The sequence below is a fragment of the Callorhinchus milii genome, unplaced genomic scaffold, assembly GCF_018977255.1.
Source record: "Callorhinchus milii isolate IMCB2004 unplaced genomic scaffold, IMCB_Cmil_1.0 Scaffold19, whole genome shotgun sequence".
NCBI lineage: Eukaryota > Metazoa > Chordata > Chondrichthyes > Chimaeriformes > Callorhinchidae > Callorhinchus > Callorhinchus milii.
In genome coordinates, this window is record NW_024704760.1 from 5,367,042 (window position 1) to 5,379,645 (window position 12,604).

The 12,604-nt window shown below is 39.3% G+C and overlaps 1 protein-coding gene across 2 annotated transcripts in view; it reads left to right on the top strand.

Moving 5' to 3' along the window:
- Positions 1-8,135, top strand: part of LOC103179138 (chemokine-like protein TAFA-5) — a 98,901-nt gene extending 90,766 nt beyond the window's left edge. Inside the window, exons 4-5 of one of the 2 annotated variants that reach the window (XR_487944.1) lie at positions 2,417-2,617; positions 6,988-8,135. Coding sequence is in view for 1 of the 2 variants with exons in the window: in XM_007894265.1 (XP_007892456.1) it covers positions 6,988-6,996 (9 nt within the window). In the remaining variant the exon portion in view is untranslated. The remainder of the gene's footprint in view (positions 1-2,416; positions 2,618-6,987) is intronic. The other variant, XM_007894265.1, reaches the window with a different exon arrangement.
- The last annotated feature ends 4,469 nt before the right edge of the window (positions 8,136-12,604 follow it).

Genomic DNA, 12,604 nt, shown 5'->3' on the forward strand with positions numbered 1-12,604 from the left:
GAGATTCTGGGAGAAAATATGCCATTTCATCTCTTTTTTCAAAAATCAAACTGATTTAGGGGCACGAGACCGAAGAATTGAGGAGTAATTCCAGAAATGCCACCTGCCTTTTTCATCTTCCATTACTTGAACCAGATCAATTGAAAAAATATAGATGTAGAAAACTGTGAATTTGCCTCTCTTGCTGACGTAGGTTGTCGTCAACACTGAATGCGACATATACAAGCATAAAGTCAAGTGATATCAAATCTCCAAGTCTTCAAGTCAAGAACTCGTTAAAAAATCTAGTTCAGATGTGGTCTGGGGCGGTTGTAGATGACAGATAATTAAGTTATCATCGTAATTCCTAGACAATCTCTCTTCAGAGTGACAAATTATACCCATCTGAGCAGACACCAGCAATCCCACTTGAAAGAAAATGTCAGCGTGAGGCATTGAAGAATTGCCAATAATGAAGAGTAATAGGTGCTCACTGGCATTAAACGTCTCTGTAGCTGAGGAAGCCTAGCACTTAAGGCTCAGTTATATCAATGACTGTGTGCTATGTTGATTTCCCAACATAGTTGATTTGGAGTCCTGTAGCATAAGGGTTAGCTCATTTGCCTCACAAGCGAGAGAACGCAGATTTGATTCCAGGTGGGACAAAACCTTAGGCAAGTTTCCTTGCTACACACGGAAACATCCCCGTTTACCTAGCAGTAAATAGGAACCCAGTTGTTAGTCGATTGGCGGATCCCTTTCCAGAGGTAATAATCCCTCCAAACAAAAGCAGTCACTCATTCCATGACTGCTGTGCGCAATTGGCTGCTGCTTTTCGCCCCCAAAGTACAGTTAATCCACTTTACAGTATAGTCTGTGAAGCCCTTTGAGACATCTCAGTGACATGATAAGGCACTATATCAAATGCAAGGATTATTATTATTATTTCTTAACTCCAGGTAGTATTGCACTATAAGACAAATGGCTCTATGTACCTTATTATTGGGAGGAGCAGATCTTACCAAGTAGCAGTGCTGGCATAAATAAAATGAATGAATGACCTGCGTTTTTGATTTGTAAATTGGGATAAACTGGAAGCTGACAATTTCTGTAGGTACTGAAAAGGTGAGAACTAATGTCTCTGTTAATTGCAGGAATATGATGTCTTGAAGAGTAAAGCCAAATGATTTCTAAGCAACTACAGTCCCATTTGTGTGTTCAGCTACCAATAACAGTGTCCTTCTCATTCTGCTATTCTACCATGTAAAATTGTGTTGAAAAAGTGTTGAGCAAAGAATATAATAATAATATATAATAATCCTTGCATTTGCTGAAGCGCCTTATCATATCATTGAGACGTCTGAAAGCGTTTGATAGATAGTAAAGTGGAATGACTGTGTATTCTGTGGGCAAAACTCGTCAGCAAATTGAGTACAGCAGTGTGCCACAAACAGTCATGGTTCGAATGCGTAGATTCTGCAAATGTTTCGGTATAGGGTTACCATATACACTTAATTTATAAATTATATTTCGTGCAGTACGGAATAATAAAAACCTAAATGGAGGAAATGATTATTAATGAACAGAAAGGTAGATTAAAGGTAATGATAAAGCGTGATAAAGGTTCTAGCTGCTGGTATGTCAAGGTGGGTGATTGGAGTGAATCGTATATTCAATCAATGTGGAGGATTAGATATTTTGTCGAAAAGTAATTATGGGATAAATCCCGGTTAAATTAGCATAACTGCATTCTAATGTATTAGCTTGCAAACTTGCTCGTGCATTAGCTTCCAACCTAAAAATCTGAAACAACAGATTTAGTAGCACTGTTGAGAGATTTATACAGATTAGATTTATGCGAGTTTTTCTGTATAATAAAATTCAAATGAAAAATGTATCTGCAGAAGCACAGTGAAAGAACCAGATGAATTTTATTCACCAAAACGTTGGATTGATAGATTTTGGAAGAAAATATTTTCTTTCTATTACTTATTTCTGATTTGGGCATAAATACAAAGGATATGCGTCATCTCAGGCTGGTATTGTGCAAGTAGGGAGTAATAATAATAATCCTTGCATTTGATACAGCGCCTTATCATGTCTCGAGACATCTCAAAGTGCTTCACGGAATATGTACTGTAAAGTAAACTGACTGCATATTTTGTGGGCGAAACTCAGCAGCCAATTGCGCACAGCAGTGTCCCACAAACAGTCGTGGATTGAGTGACCGATTTATTATTTTTTTTGTGGGACGAGAGGTGGGATGAGTCCTAGCCATAAACTGTGACATCGGAGTTTAGAAAAATTATGTTTTGGCTGTTAGGCCTCCTTTAGGTAAAGAAATATGAAAAGTGAGAAATTTGTTTCTCAATAGATTTGTTCTGGCCTAATGACCAAAGTGTAATTATTATTATTATTATTTGTGTTTGTATATCAGGTGGCATAACAACAGGGTGCACCAAGGACAAATATCTCATGCATTTGACCCTGGTGGTCACTGGGAGCACAGAAAGACTTGGAGAAATTGTACTGAGGCATGACTGGGCAAGTCAGAGATTTCCCATAGCCTGATGCATCCACCGACAATCTTGACTCAGCGAGTGATGGTGTATCCCGGATCTGAACTTCTGCAAACAAGGTACAGAAAGCTCGGAGACTACACTGTGCAGGAGACAGCTCCACAGACAGGAGAAACGGTGTGTGAAGATTCACTGCTCGTATTCCACGCAGAATTGTTGGATGGGATGAATGGGGGAATGTTCAGAATGCAGATTTCTCGCATGTTCTTAGCATAGTTAGGTTGGTTTAAGCGCTCACGTGGGTCAGCTCTTAATATTGTAGAGGAATTTCTACAAGCTTCTGCCTTGGTTCTTTTTGGACTGTACGTTCTAGAATCTCTCTGTGTTACCAATAGAGAATCAAAGGGGTATCACGGAGTCCGGTAGCTTAGTGGTTGGAGCACTCGCCTTGCAAGGGAGAGGACCTGGGTTTGATTCCCGGCAGTGCGAAATGTTGGGCAAGTTTCCTTACTCAACGCACTTCTGTTCCCCTTGCAGTAAATAGGGACCCGCTTGTTCGTCGATTGGCAGATCACTTTTCTGGGGGTAAAAATCCCTTAAAAAAAAATAATAATTTGGTCACTCAATCCACAACTGTCTGTGGGACACTGCTGTGTGAAATTCACTGCTGCGTTTCGCCCACAAAAGTCAATTCACTTCGCAGTATGTTTTGTGAAGCGCTTTGAGACGTCTTGAAGATGTGGTAAGGCGCTATATCAAACGCAAGGATTATAATTATTATTATTATTATTAGTTTAGTTCAGTCAGTAACTCAAGAAGGTTGTGGGTTCAGTCTCCTAGAACTGAGGTCATAATCTAGACTGATGTTTCAATGCAACACTGAGTTCACCAAATACAAGTTGATCATTGCTGTTTGCCCAATGTTACTGGAGCAGATCAGACAATGCGATTGTTTACAAGAGTAATTTACACATCAAATGACAATAATTCTTTACATGAGACATTTTGATGTGAATATGAAATGCTGTACACAATTTAAAGTGGTTCAGAGAGTGGATATTCCAAGGAATTAAAAATTGGCAATGATGTTTTTTACACATTGCAATTCTATTTGTGGAGTGGTTTGGTCATTGATTAAATGCTATTTACTCTTACCTAAGCTTCTAATAAACTGTCCTAAGGTTAGAAGTCATGTCCTAAGGTTAATTATAAGCACTCTCTATCAGATAATACTTTTTTCACTTGAACTGCTATGGAGACAATGTGATTTTAGATCTCAGTTAATACAATTCTACTGCTGGTCACTGGCAAATCAGCAAAAACATTCTCATGTGACTCACTTATAATAATAATAATAATAATCCTTGCATTTGATATAGCGCCTTATCATGTCATCAAGACATCTCAAAGCGCTTCACAGAATATACTGTAAAGTTGATTGACTATGTATTTTATGGGTGAAACGCAGCAGCCAATTGCACACAGAATTGCCCCACAAACAGTCGTGGATTGAGTGACCAAATTATTATTTTTTTTTACAGCATATATGTGTTTCACTGCAAGGAATAATTTGTTACCTTGTGTTACGTGTTTCATTACAACATATCTGAATGTTGTATGACAAGTTTAAGGAAGAACCAACTCGGGAGCTAAATTGTATTGTTTTTTCATATCTGAATATTTTTTTCCATCCATTGAGGCAGGACTCATTTATTTGGTATTAACAAGCATTATTTTATGCTACTGGTTAAATATTAAACAAACAATGTAATGCCTTTGCTCTACACGTTTGCGCTAGTGAACTAGAATTATTAGGAGCATCAGATTAATGTATCATATGGGACATGTGAAATATGCAGACCATCTATCCCTGGGAAAATGAGAGAATTAATGTATCTTTGATGTGAGGCAAAATGAAAAGAATTTTTCTTCCGTCTGAACGTTCCTTCAACTGAGATATTGAGCGTTCACCGCAATTGCCAAAATAGGGGATATTTGTAACATGTTACAGGCACTGGAGCTAATAGGAGCTAATTTCTAACTGAATTCATTGACCTTGTTTTTGAAATTGCTGCGTTTTATTTTCTGCTGAGTAAATCTATTCCAGTACAGTAAAATTCTGCGGTTCTTTACATATGATATCCAGATGGTTTGCCCACAGGTCTGTAATTGTTTTAACTTTTTGAAAAACAAAAAAAAATCCTTACATTTCATATGGCAGCTTTCATGTCAAAGCACTTCACATGTTACACTGTAAAGTGTAGTGACTGTATATTATGTAGGCAAAACAATCATCACAAGAGATGCAATGTTGCAAGAAAAATTCTGAGCTTGAAAATAATTGCAGCCCAATTAATATACGGTGCATGATGTCTCACTGTGTTCCTCTTGTTACATAAATGAGAATGATGATGGTGGGCTTTGCACTGGAAGCATAAATTGTTAGTTGGATGTCAGCCAGGCGTCTGACACATGAACGCCCATCACTGTTCTTAAGAATTTCCAAAACAAACTGAAATGATAATAATCCTTGAAATACAATAGTGCCTTATTACGCCAATCGAACGTCTCAAAGCGCTTTCCAGGATTTACTGCAAATTGTATAATGATTATACAATTGAACGTGGCAGCCGGTTTGCGCACAGCAATGTCCCACACACAGCAATGAAGTGAATGCGGGGGGATAGAGTGGATGAACTGAGATTTCTACATATGCATGATTTCCGTAAGCAGGAAAGGGATGTCATGGCAACCAACGTGATTTGAGCATGTATGTACAGTTGGGTAGAAATTCCACCTGGGTCAAGATTTACCGCGTTAATGTTGCATTTTAGAACGTCCAGAATTTGTTAAATTCTTAAATGCAGCCTTATTTTTTATGTCTGAAAGTTTCTGTGTAAGAACTGCGGAATTTCCACCCAAGAGTGCGCTAATTAAATAAATTATAAACCACTAAGAAATATTTGCAGCAATTAAATGGGGAGGAGGATTCTAATGACTTTGTTAAATGCCAGTGATTTCAATCCATGAATTATCTGGATATTTTGTGTTTATCGTGAATTGGTAATTCATATTTACAATGAATTGATATTTTGAATTTGCAATGCTATTTCTGATCCGTATATAAAACTACCTTCATGCAATTTTAAAAGATGTTCATCTCACATGAAGATAATGGGAAGGATTGCAGTTTTAACGTACTGATGATAAAACCTTATTGAAAAACACTCACATGGTAAGGAGCAAAGATGGTTCATCTCATAATAATGGCAATCCAGAGTATAATTGAGACATAGACATTAAGATCTGCAATAATTCAAACAGTACAGGAAATTCTCATCTCCCGAGATTAAGCACCAATTTTTTTTTGGTAATGCCATGTTAATAAGAATAATCCTCCTATTCGATATCATACATTTCAAATCATAGGATTTACTGTGAAGTGCGGTGAAGATGTATTTTGTAGGCGAATGTGGCAGCCAGTTTGCATATAGCAAAAGCCCAACAGACAGACATAATGTAAATGATCAATTATGTCTGGGAGATTGTTGGCCAGGACATTGGAAGAAACCCCCCCCTTCTCTTTCCCAATAATGCCAATGGGATCTCTTAACACCCACTTGAAAAGCAGACAGGATCTTGGTTTAAACCTCGGTCTCATCCAAGACTGCAAATTAAAAGTCCAGAATATGACCTCAAACACACTGTCTTGTGACTCAGAGGCGAGTGTGCTACCAACTGAGCAGGTTGACAGCTAATATTGATAACCTCCACCCTAAAAATGATGAAAATAGGCACGCTTTATTTTGAGATGATACATGAGATATTTCAAAATTATACATTGAGATATAGTTATTATTTCATTACATGTTTTTAAATGATTTACCAATATCTTCATTTTGAATCAATTCATACCAAAAACTCATTGAAATTAAGTTAATAATAATAATAATAATCCTTGCATTTGGTACAGTGCCTCATCACACCTTCAAGTCGTCTCAAAGCGCTTCACAGATTACACTGTAAAGTGATTTGACTGTATATTTTGTGAGCGAATCACAAAGCTCTGACTAACATTTTTTACCGCATGACCATTATTTTGCGAAAACTAAAGTCTACTCTTGATGGGGGTATTTTGCAATCATCTGAGCCACTATTGCCTCCGGACTAAAGTGATGTTGCGTCATGTTTCTATTAAACAGGAGTACTTGAACCTCTGTAAAAGCTTAATAAAACAGATGCTGAGAATCACGAGGGAAAATGCTCAGAATGGAGATAAATTGTTCGGTTCTTAATTTCCTTTGTGCTTGGCAGCTGCGAACGCCCACTCCAACGCTCGGTCTCATGTTCTTGTGTTTTGATTTATGCAAGAAAGGACAGTGACCTCCTTCTCCCTGGCTACGTATGGTGTGAAATTAAAAGCCACGTTGCTCCGGGGGGAAAATGCGACTCGCCATTTACTCACAAGCAATTTCTTGTTGGTTCACAGGTTTCCTGACGAATGCATCAAAGGAGCAGTTCCTCGCCTGGGCAGCTTACTTTGTGTGTGCCACTTACCTCAGAGAGAGAGAGAGAGGGAGAGAGAGAGAAAACAACGATTTTGCTGCTGTGAATCTCCATCTGTTGTCTGTCGCTCTGTACTTTTGTGCTGCACTGTTGGATGAATGTTTCCTCCAGCATGGGATTAAGTCTGACATGGCCCAGATGTTGGGTACACATGCCTAGAAGATGCAAACACCCGTACCTTGCAGGAGACGAGGCAAACGCTCCCTTTGTGGATGGACCTCTGCCTGCCTAATAATTGCTACTTTCTGATGGAAACCGACTGGCAGACAGTCCAATTATTTCCACTTCATAAAGACTAGATTCCTCTCGTCAGACATCAAGGGAAGCTTTTAATCTAATTTAATAAAAAAATACTACATCAGCATGATGAGCATTCAACCACCTTTTCCTCCTGGACTCGGAACTAATGACCAAAGAAGGAAAGACCTATGAAGAAAAATGGCATTGTTCAACAAGGCTGTACTAATTATAATTGCTCCAAGTTTTCAATAAAAAGTCTGAGGACTGCCGCACACACCTCTGAAGGAAAGGAAAGTGTTTTTTTCAGATGACGGTGATATGTTTATAGCGGTACGCAGCTAATATTTCTTTCTTTCTGGAGATGTTGGAGATGGGAATGGAAAATGGCTTTTAATTATCCAAAGGACTGAACAGCAGATGAGCGGAAAGCAATGATGACAGAACTCCTTTGGCATACAAGGACCTCGACTGCTCTGAGGCATGCGCTCACGCATTTTTTTTTGTAAGATTCTGCAGGTTTCGTGCTCTTAATTTGTCCTATCCTACCACCGCAGAGCATTAGGTAAACTTTTGTCTGTCTGTTCAGGCCTGCGATCTATTGACCACATCTTACCGCTATGGAATCCAGTTAAAAACAGCGAGTTCTTGTGTCATTCAAACAAAAAAAGTCGTCATTCCGTGTTTAGAGAAAGAAAAACCACTTTGTAAACCTCTAACAGATTTTGTATGTTGTATCTTTGTAGGAAATCCTATTTAACTGTGTGTGTGCCCATCATGTAAGGCCTGCAATGCCATAATGCCAAGCTGTGATGTGAATAGACTACATCCCATGCTGCCAAATAAAGCTGTTACTTTACTGAATAAACACCGAGCAAGGAATTTTGTTTCCTCCCACCCCCACCCCACCCCACCCCCCACCAAGTGAAACCAACCAAATAATGAGGCTTTGGCAAAAAAAAAAGCTTTCATAAATTTAAATTCCCAAGGATTTTGCTTCTTCTGGCTCCGTTCCTCTGGCTCCGGTCTGCTCCACATCCTCCGCCCCAACCGCCCTACCATCGGTGGCCGGGCCTTCAGCCTCTCAGCCCTGAGGCTCTGGAACTCCATCCCTCAATGCCTTCGCCTTGCCTCCTCCCTTTCCTCCTTCAATAATAATAATAATCCTTGCATTTGATATAGCGCGTTTCACGTCGGGAGGACGTCCCAAAGCGCTTCACAGAACACACTGTAAAGTGAATTGACTGTATATTTGTGGGCCGTCTCAAGACCTTTCTCTTTGACCGTGCCTTCAGCTCCCCTCTTGACTCTCCACCCCCTCCTCGCTCCCTCCCTTCCCTCCCCTCACCCTGACCATTTCCCCCGTGCTCGGGTCCTGACCCAAATGTCCAGCGCCTTGTGACATCCTCCCGACGTGAAAGCCGCTCGATAAATGAAATCTCGTTCTTGTTGTTGTTGTTCTTGAAGCGAGAAGAAATACACATGTTGGTGAAAGGAAGATGAGAAGTATTTGCTAGCTCTTAAAACAAGGTAGAATAGGGTTTTTTTCACACAATTGGGACACTGAATAACTGCTGTTTAGCACATATGAATCTGAGACACTATTGAATTCCTTCTTTTAAGATTTCAATCTCAGACACTCTAAAGATCAAAAGATCATTTTTTTCCCCAGCAAATGTTATCTCATTCTTAATGCAGGCTGTTTTGCAGGCAGTTGAATCTTATTTTGTGAAATAGGGGACAGTAATATTAGTAAGTGGATTTATTTCTTTAAAAGAGGATAATGTATAGGAAAGTTAGAAGTTTGAAGGGACATGGGGATAGGATAAGGCAAGACAGTGGGATTGATAGTAAAGTTTGTTCTGAGAGCCAGTACAGACTCGATGAGCTCCACTAAATTTGTATGAATCCAAGAATTTTTTGCTCAGCTACTAATGTCTCGCTATTATTCTGAGGAGATAAGATTGCAAGATCAGTACTGATAAAGAGAGCCCTTTGGCTTGTCTGATCTTATCCTTCCAGTATCTAAAGTGGTGGTTGAGAGTTTAGTAGATATAATTTACCAGTTGATTGTAGTTGAGATGCTTTGTATGCGCTTATTTTGAATCTACAATTAAATCACCTCTTTTATGTATGGGATAAGGAAGTCAAAGTGATACTTCTATCACATGACAGCAAGTGACCTTAAAGCCCTGTGATAATCAGAAGCGAAACCAAAAGTGTTTGTTATTTACCAGGATTGTGGAGTCGTGTAGCTCAGTGGTTAGAGCACTCGCTTTGCAAGTGAGAGACCTGAGTTCAATTCCAGGCAGAGGGCGAAACCTTGGGCAAGTTTCCTTACTCCACACAGAGCCTAATAATAATCCCTCCAAAACCAAAAACAATAATAAATTGGTCATTTTCAATCTACGACTGTTTGTGGGACATTGCTGTGCGCAATTGGCTGCCGCGTTCGCCCACAAATATACAGTCAATTCACTTTATAGTGTGTTCTGTGAAGCGCTTTGGGACGTCCTCTCGACGTGAAAAGCGCTATATCAAATGCAAGGATTATTATTATTATTATCTAGTTAAAGGAATTGCACCTGCCATATTTTCCCTTTCACTTTTGCTGCTTGATTTTTATTCAGCGTTTAACTCTTCAAATAGTTCGATTTTATGCTCCATAGAGCACACAGAAGTTAAACTGGGAGCTATCCATATCTGAAAGCTGTTGTTAATCGAAACATCTCTCTTATCAAAACCTCTGCCTCACACATGAACAGGTAATCTGACTGGAACCCTTGGCATACAGTGGACTTATTGGTGATTTGCTATTCGCTAACAACAACAACGCCAAATTACATTTGTATAGTGCTTTTCACGTCAGGAGGACATCTCAAGGTGCTGGACAATCAGGGATCCACACCCAAGCTGGTGGTTGGGATCAGGAGAGGTAGAGGTTGGGGAGGGTAGGGATAGGAGGGTAACCGAAGGCACAGTTGAAGAGGACAGTCTTGAGACAGGCCTTGAAGGAGGCAAGGGAGGGGGCGAGGCGGAGGGACTGTTAATAAATATGCTCTCCTTAATAAGTAAGTAAATATAACTCAACCTATGCCTTCCTTCATTCTTCCCCTTACGTTTCCTCGCCCACACCTTTCATGGCAGCACTTCTTCCATGGCGGAGGGTGTTGGAGTGGGGAATAAGTAGGTCGGATAGGTAGTGAGGTGCCAGGGCATGATAAGATTTGTAGACGAGTGTGAGCAATGATGGCATTGTTACAGATAAAAAGAAAAACTGTGAATAATGAAATTCTGCACCAAAAGCAGAAAATGCTTGAAGCGTGCCCACAACAACAACAACTTGCATTTATATAGCGCCCTTCACGCCAGACGGGGTCTCAGAGCTCTTTGGTCCAACCAGCAACCGAAAGAGAAATATAAAAATATTATCATTAAATAAATAATAATCTTTTTATGAATATTAACACTACACGGCTGCTTGGAGGGATTCTGCAATTAATTCATGGTTTCACATTTTTTGTGAAATAAGCTTTGTACTTGTTTTTGGGTGACTTTGTTTGTCAACTTGAACAAGGGAAATTATTCGAAATTTGTAAATCGGAATTCCCTTTCCATCCCATACAATCAAAATCCACTGAAAATATAATGTGACTGCCTGATGTGTATCTCTTTTGCGTGGCACTAAATTAGCATGCTGATTTTCGGTGACTGTATTAACCTATTATTCTGGTAGAAATCATGAGATCCAGTTATCACTGATACATTATACCAAAGCACGATGAAAAAAAACTATCAATAGACTGATGGAATTGGAAAAGCAACAACAACCACTTGCGTTTATATATTCACGCAGAGTACCGTATTGGAGCAGGGCAGAATGGGCCGAAATCCAACCGATTGAAATTGTGTGATAAACAATGTAATTGTTTTTGCAAGTGAAATCCCATGGGTGCCAAAATTGCATCAAATCTGTGCCCATCCTCTCTAGCCATCAAAAGAGGGCTTCTGGACGCAGCTGACAGGAATAATAATAATAATAATAATAATCCTTGCATTTGATATAGCTCCTGATCATGTCTCCGAGACGTCTCAAAGCGCTTCATAGAATATACTGCAAAGTGAATTGAATGTGTATTTTGTGGGCGAAACGTGGACAATGTAGAGAGGGGGGAGCAATGTCACTGTAGGTACTTTGAATCTGGATGTTAGGTTTCATCCAAAGGTGCAACCAGGCTGCAATATTAAAAGTCACAGATGTATGTGGTAATGACATTGCTCAAAGTGATCTGCACTAGTCGTATCATCCTGTGCAATAAGCGAGAGCTTTTAGAATAATAGCCAAATGAGATCAAATTGCCAAAATAAAAACTATTAGGAAATTGTTTAAACATTAACAGACACCAAGCCTGCTTTCCAATCCCACCACAAAAGCAATTATTTTTATTCTCACATCATCCATAATTTATAGGCTTCAAAATATAGTCACTGCACTTTACAATAAAGTATATCCTGTGAAATGCTTTGAAATGTCCTCTGGAATGTGAAAAGTGTTATATGAACTGTAAGAATCCCAAAACACTTATCAATGTAGAACTTTTGAAACTGAGTAGATTAAACAGCTATATTATATTCAATTGTTTTCCAAAATTGGAACTTCAAAATTACTTTTGTTGAGACCACCTCCCTACGCAAACCTCCTTTACAATAATACATCTCAGTTTGATTGAAGTCAAGTAAACATTGTCTTGAGAAATGTGGAAGTTATTCCATTTCCACTGTAGTCAGGAGGGGGTAATATACAATACCCTTTTCCAATTATAAGCAACAAGACGACTAGAAACTCCCTCATCATCACTCTTACAGAGCGCTTGGCAATTTCACTGATTCAAATAGATTCAAATGTTAGACAATGTCTCGTGGAATCTTACCTGTTCCTCTGCCAAAGACGTGAACTTTTTGACGCATCTCATTTTGTGCTGTTTAAGATGTGGAAAAGGGGTGTTGTGACCTCTTTCATGTTACACCGTCAAATTTACGGACTTCACATACATTATCCACTGGCAGGTAGTGGCACTGCAATTAGCTTTCCAGTGTGACAGCTGTTGTTTTTCGTCTAACCTTTGAAAGAGCAGCTGGTACAATATGTCCTCTCCTCAAGGTTAGTCCGAAAGTTGTAGCAGGAAAGGACGCCTCTCGATGTGCAAGTAATGAGGGCTACAGAGAGAAAAAAAGATCTACAGTATGTGGGAGAAACCATAACCTTCACAGCAATCATTGATCTACCCCCAGTGCAGCAAATT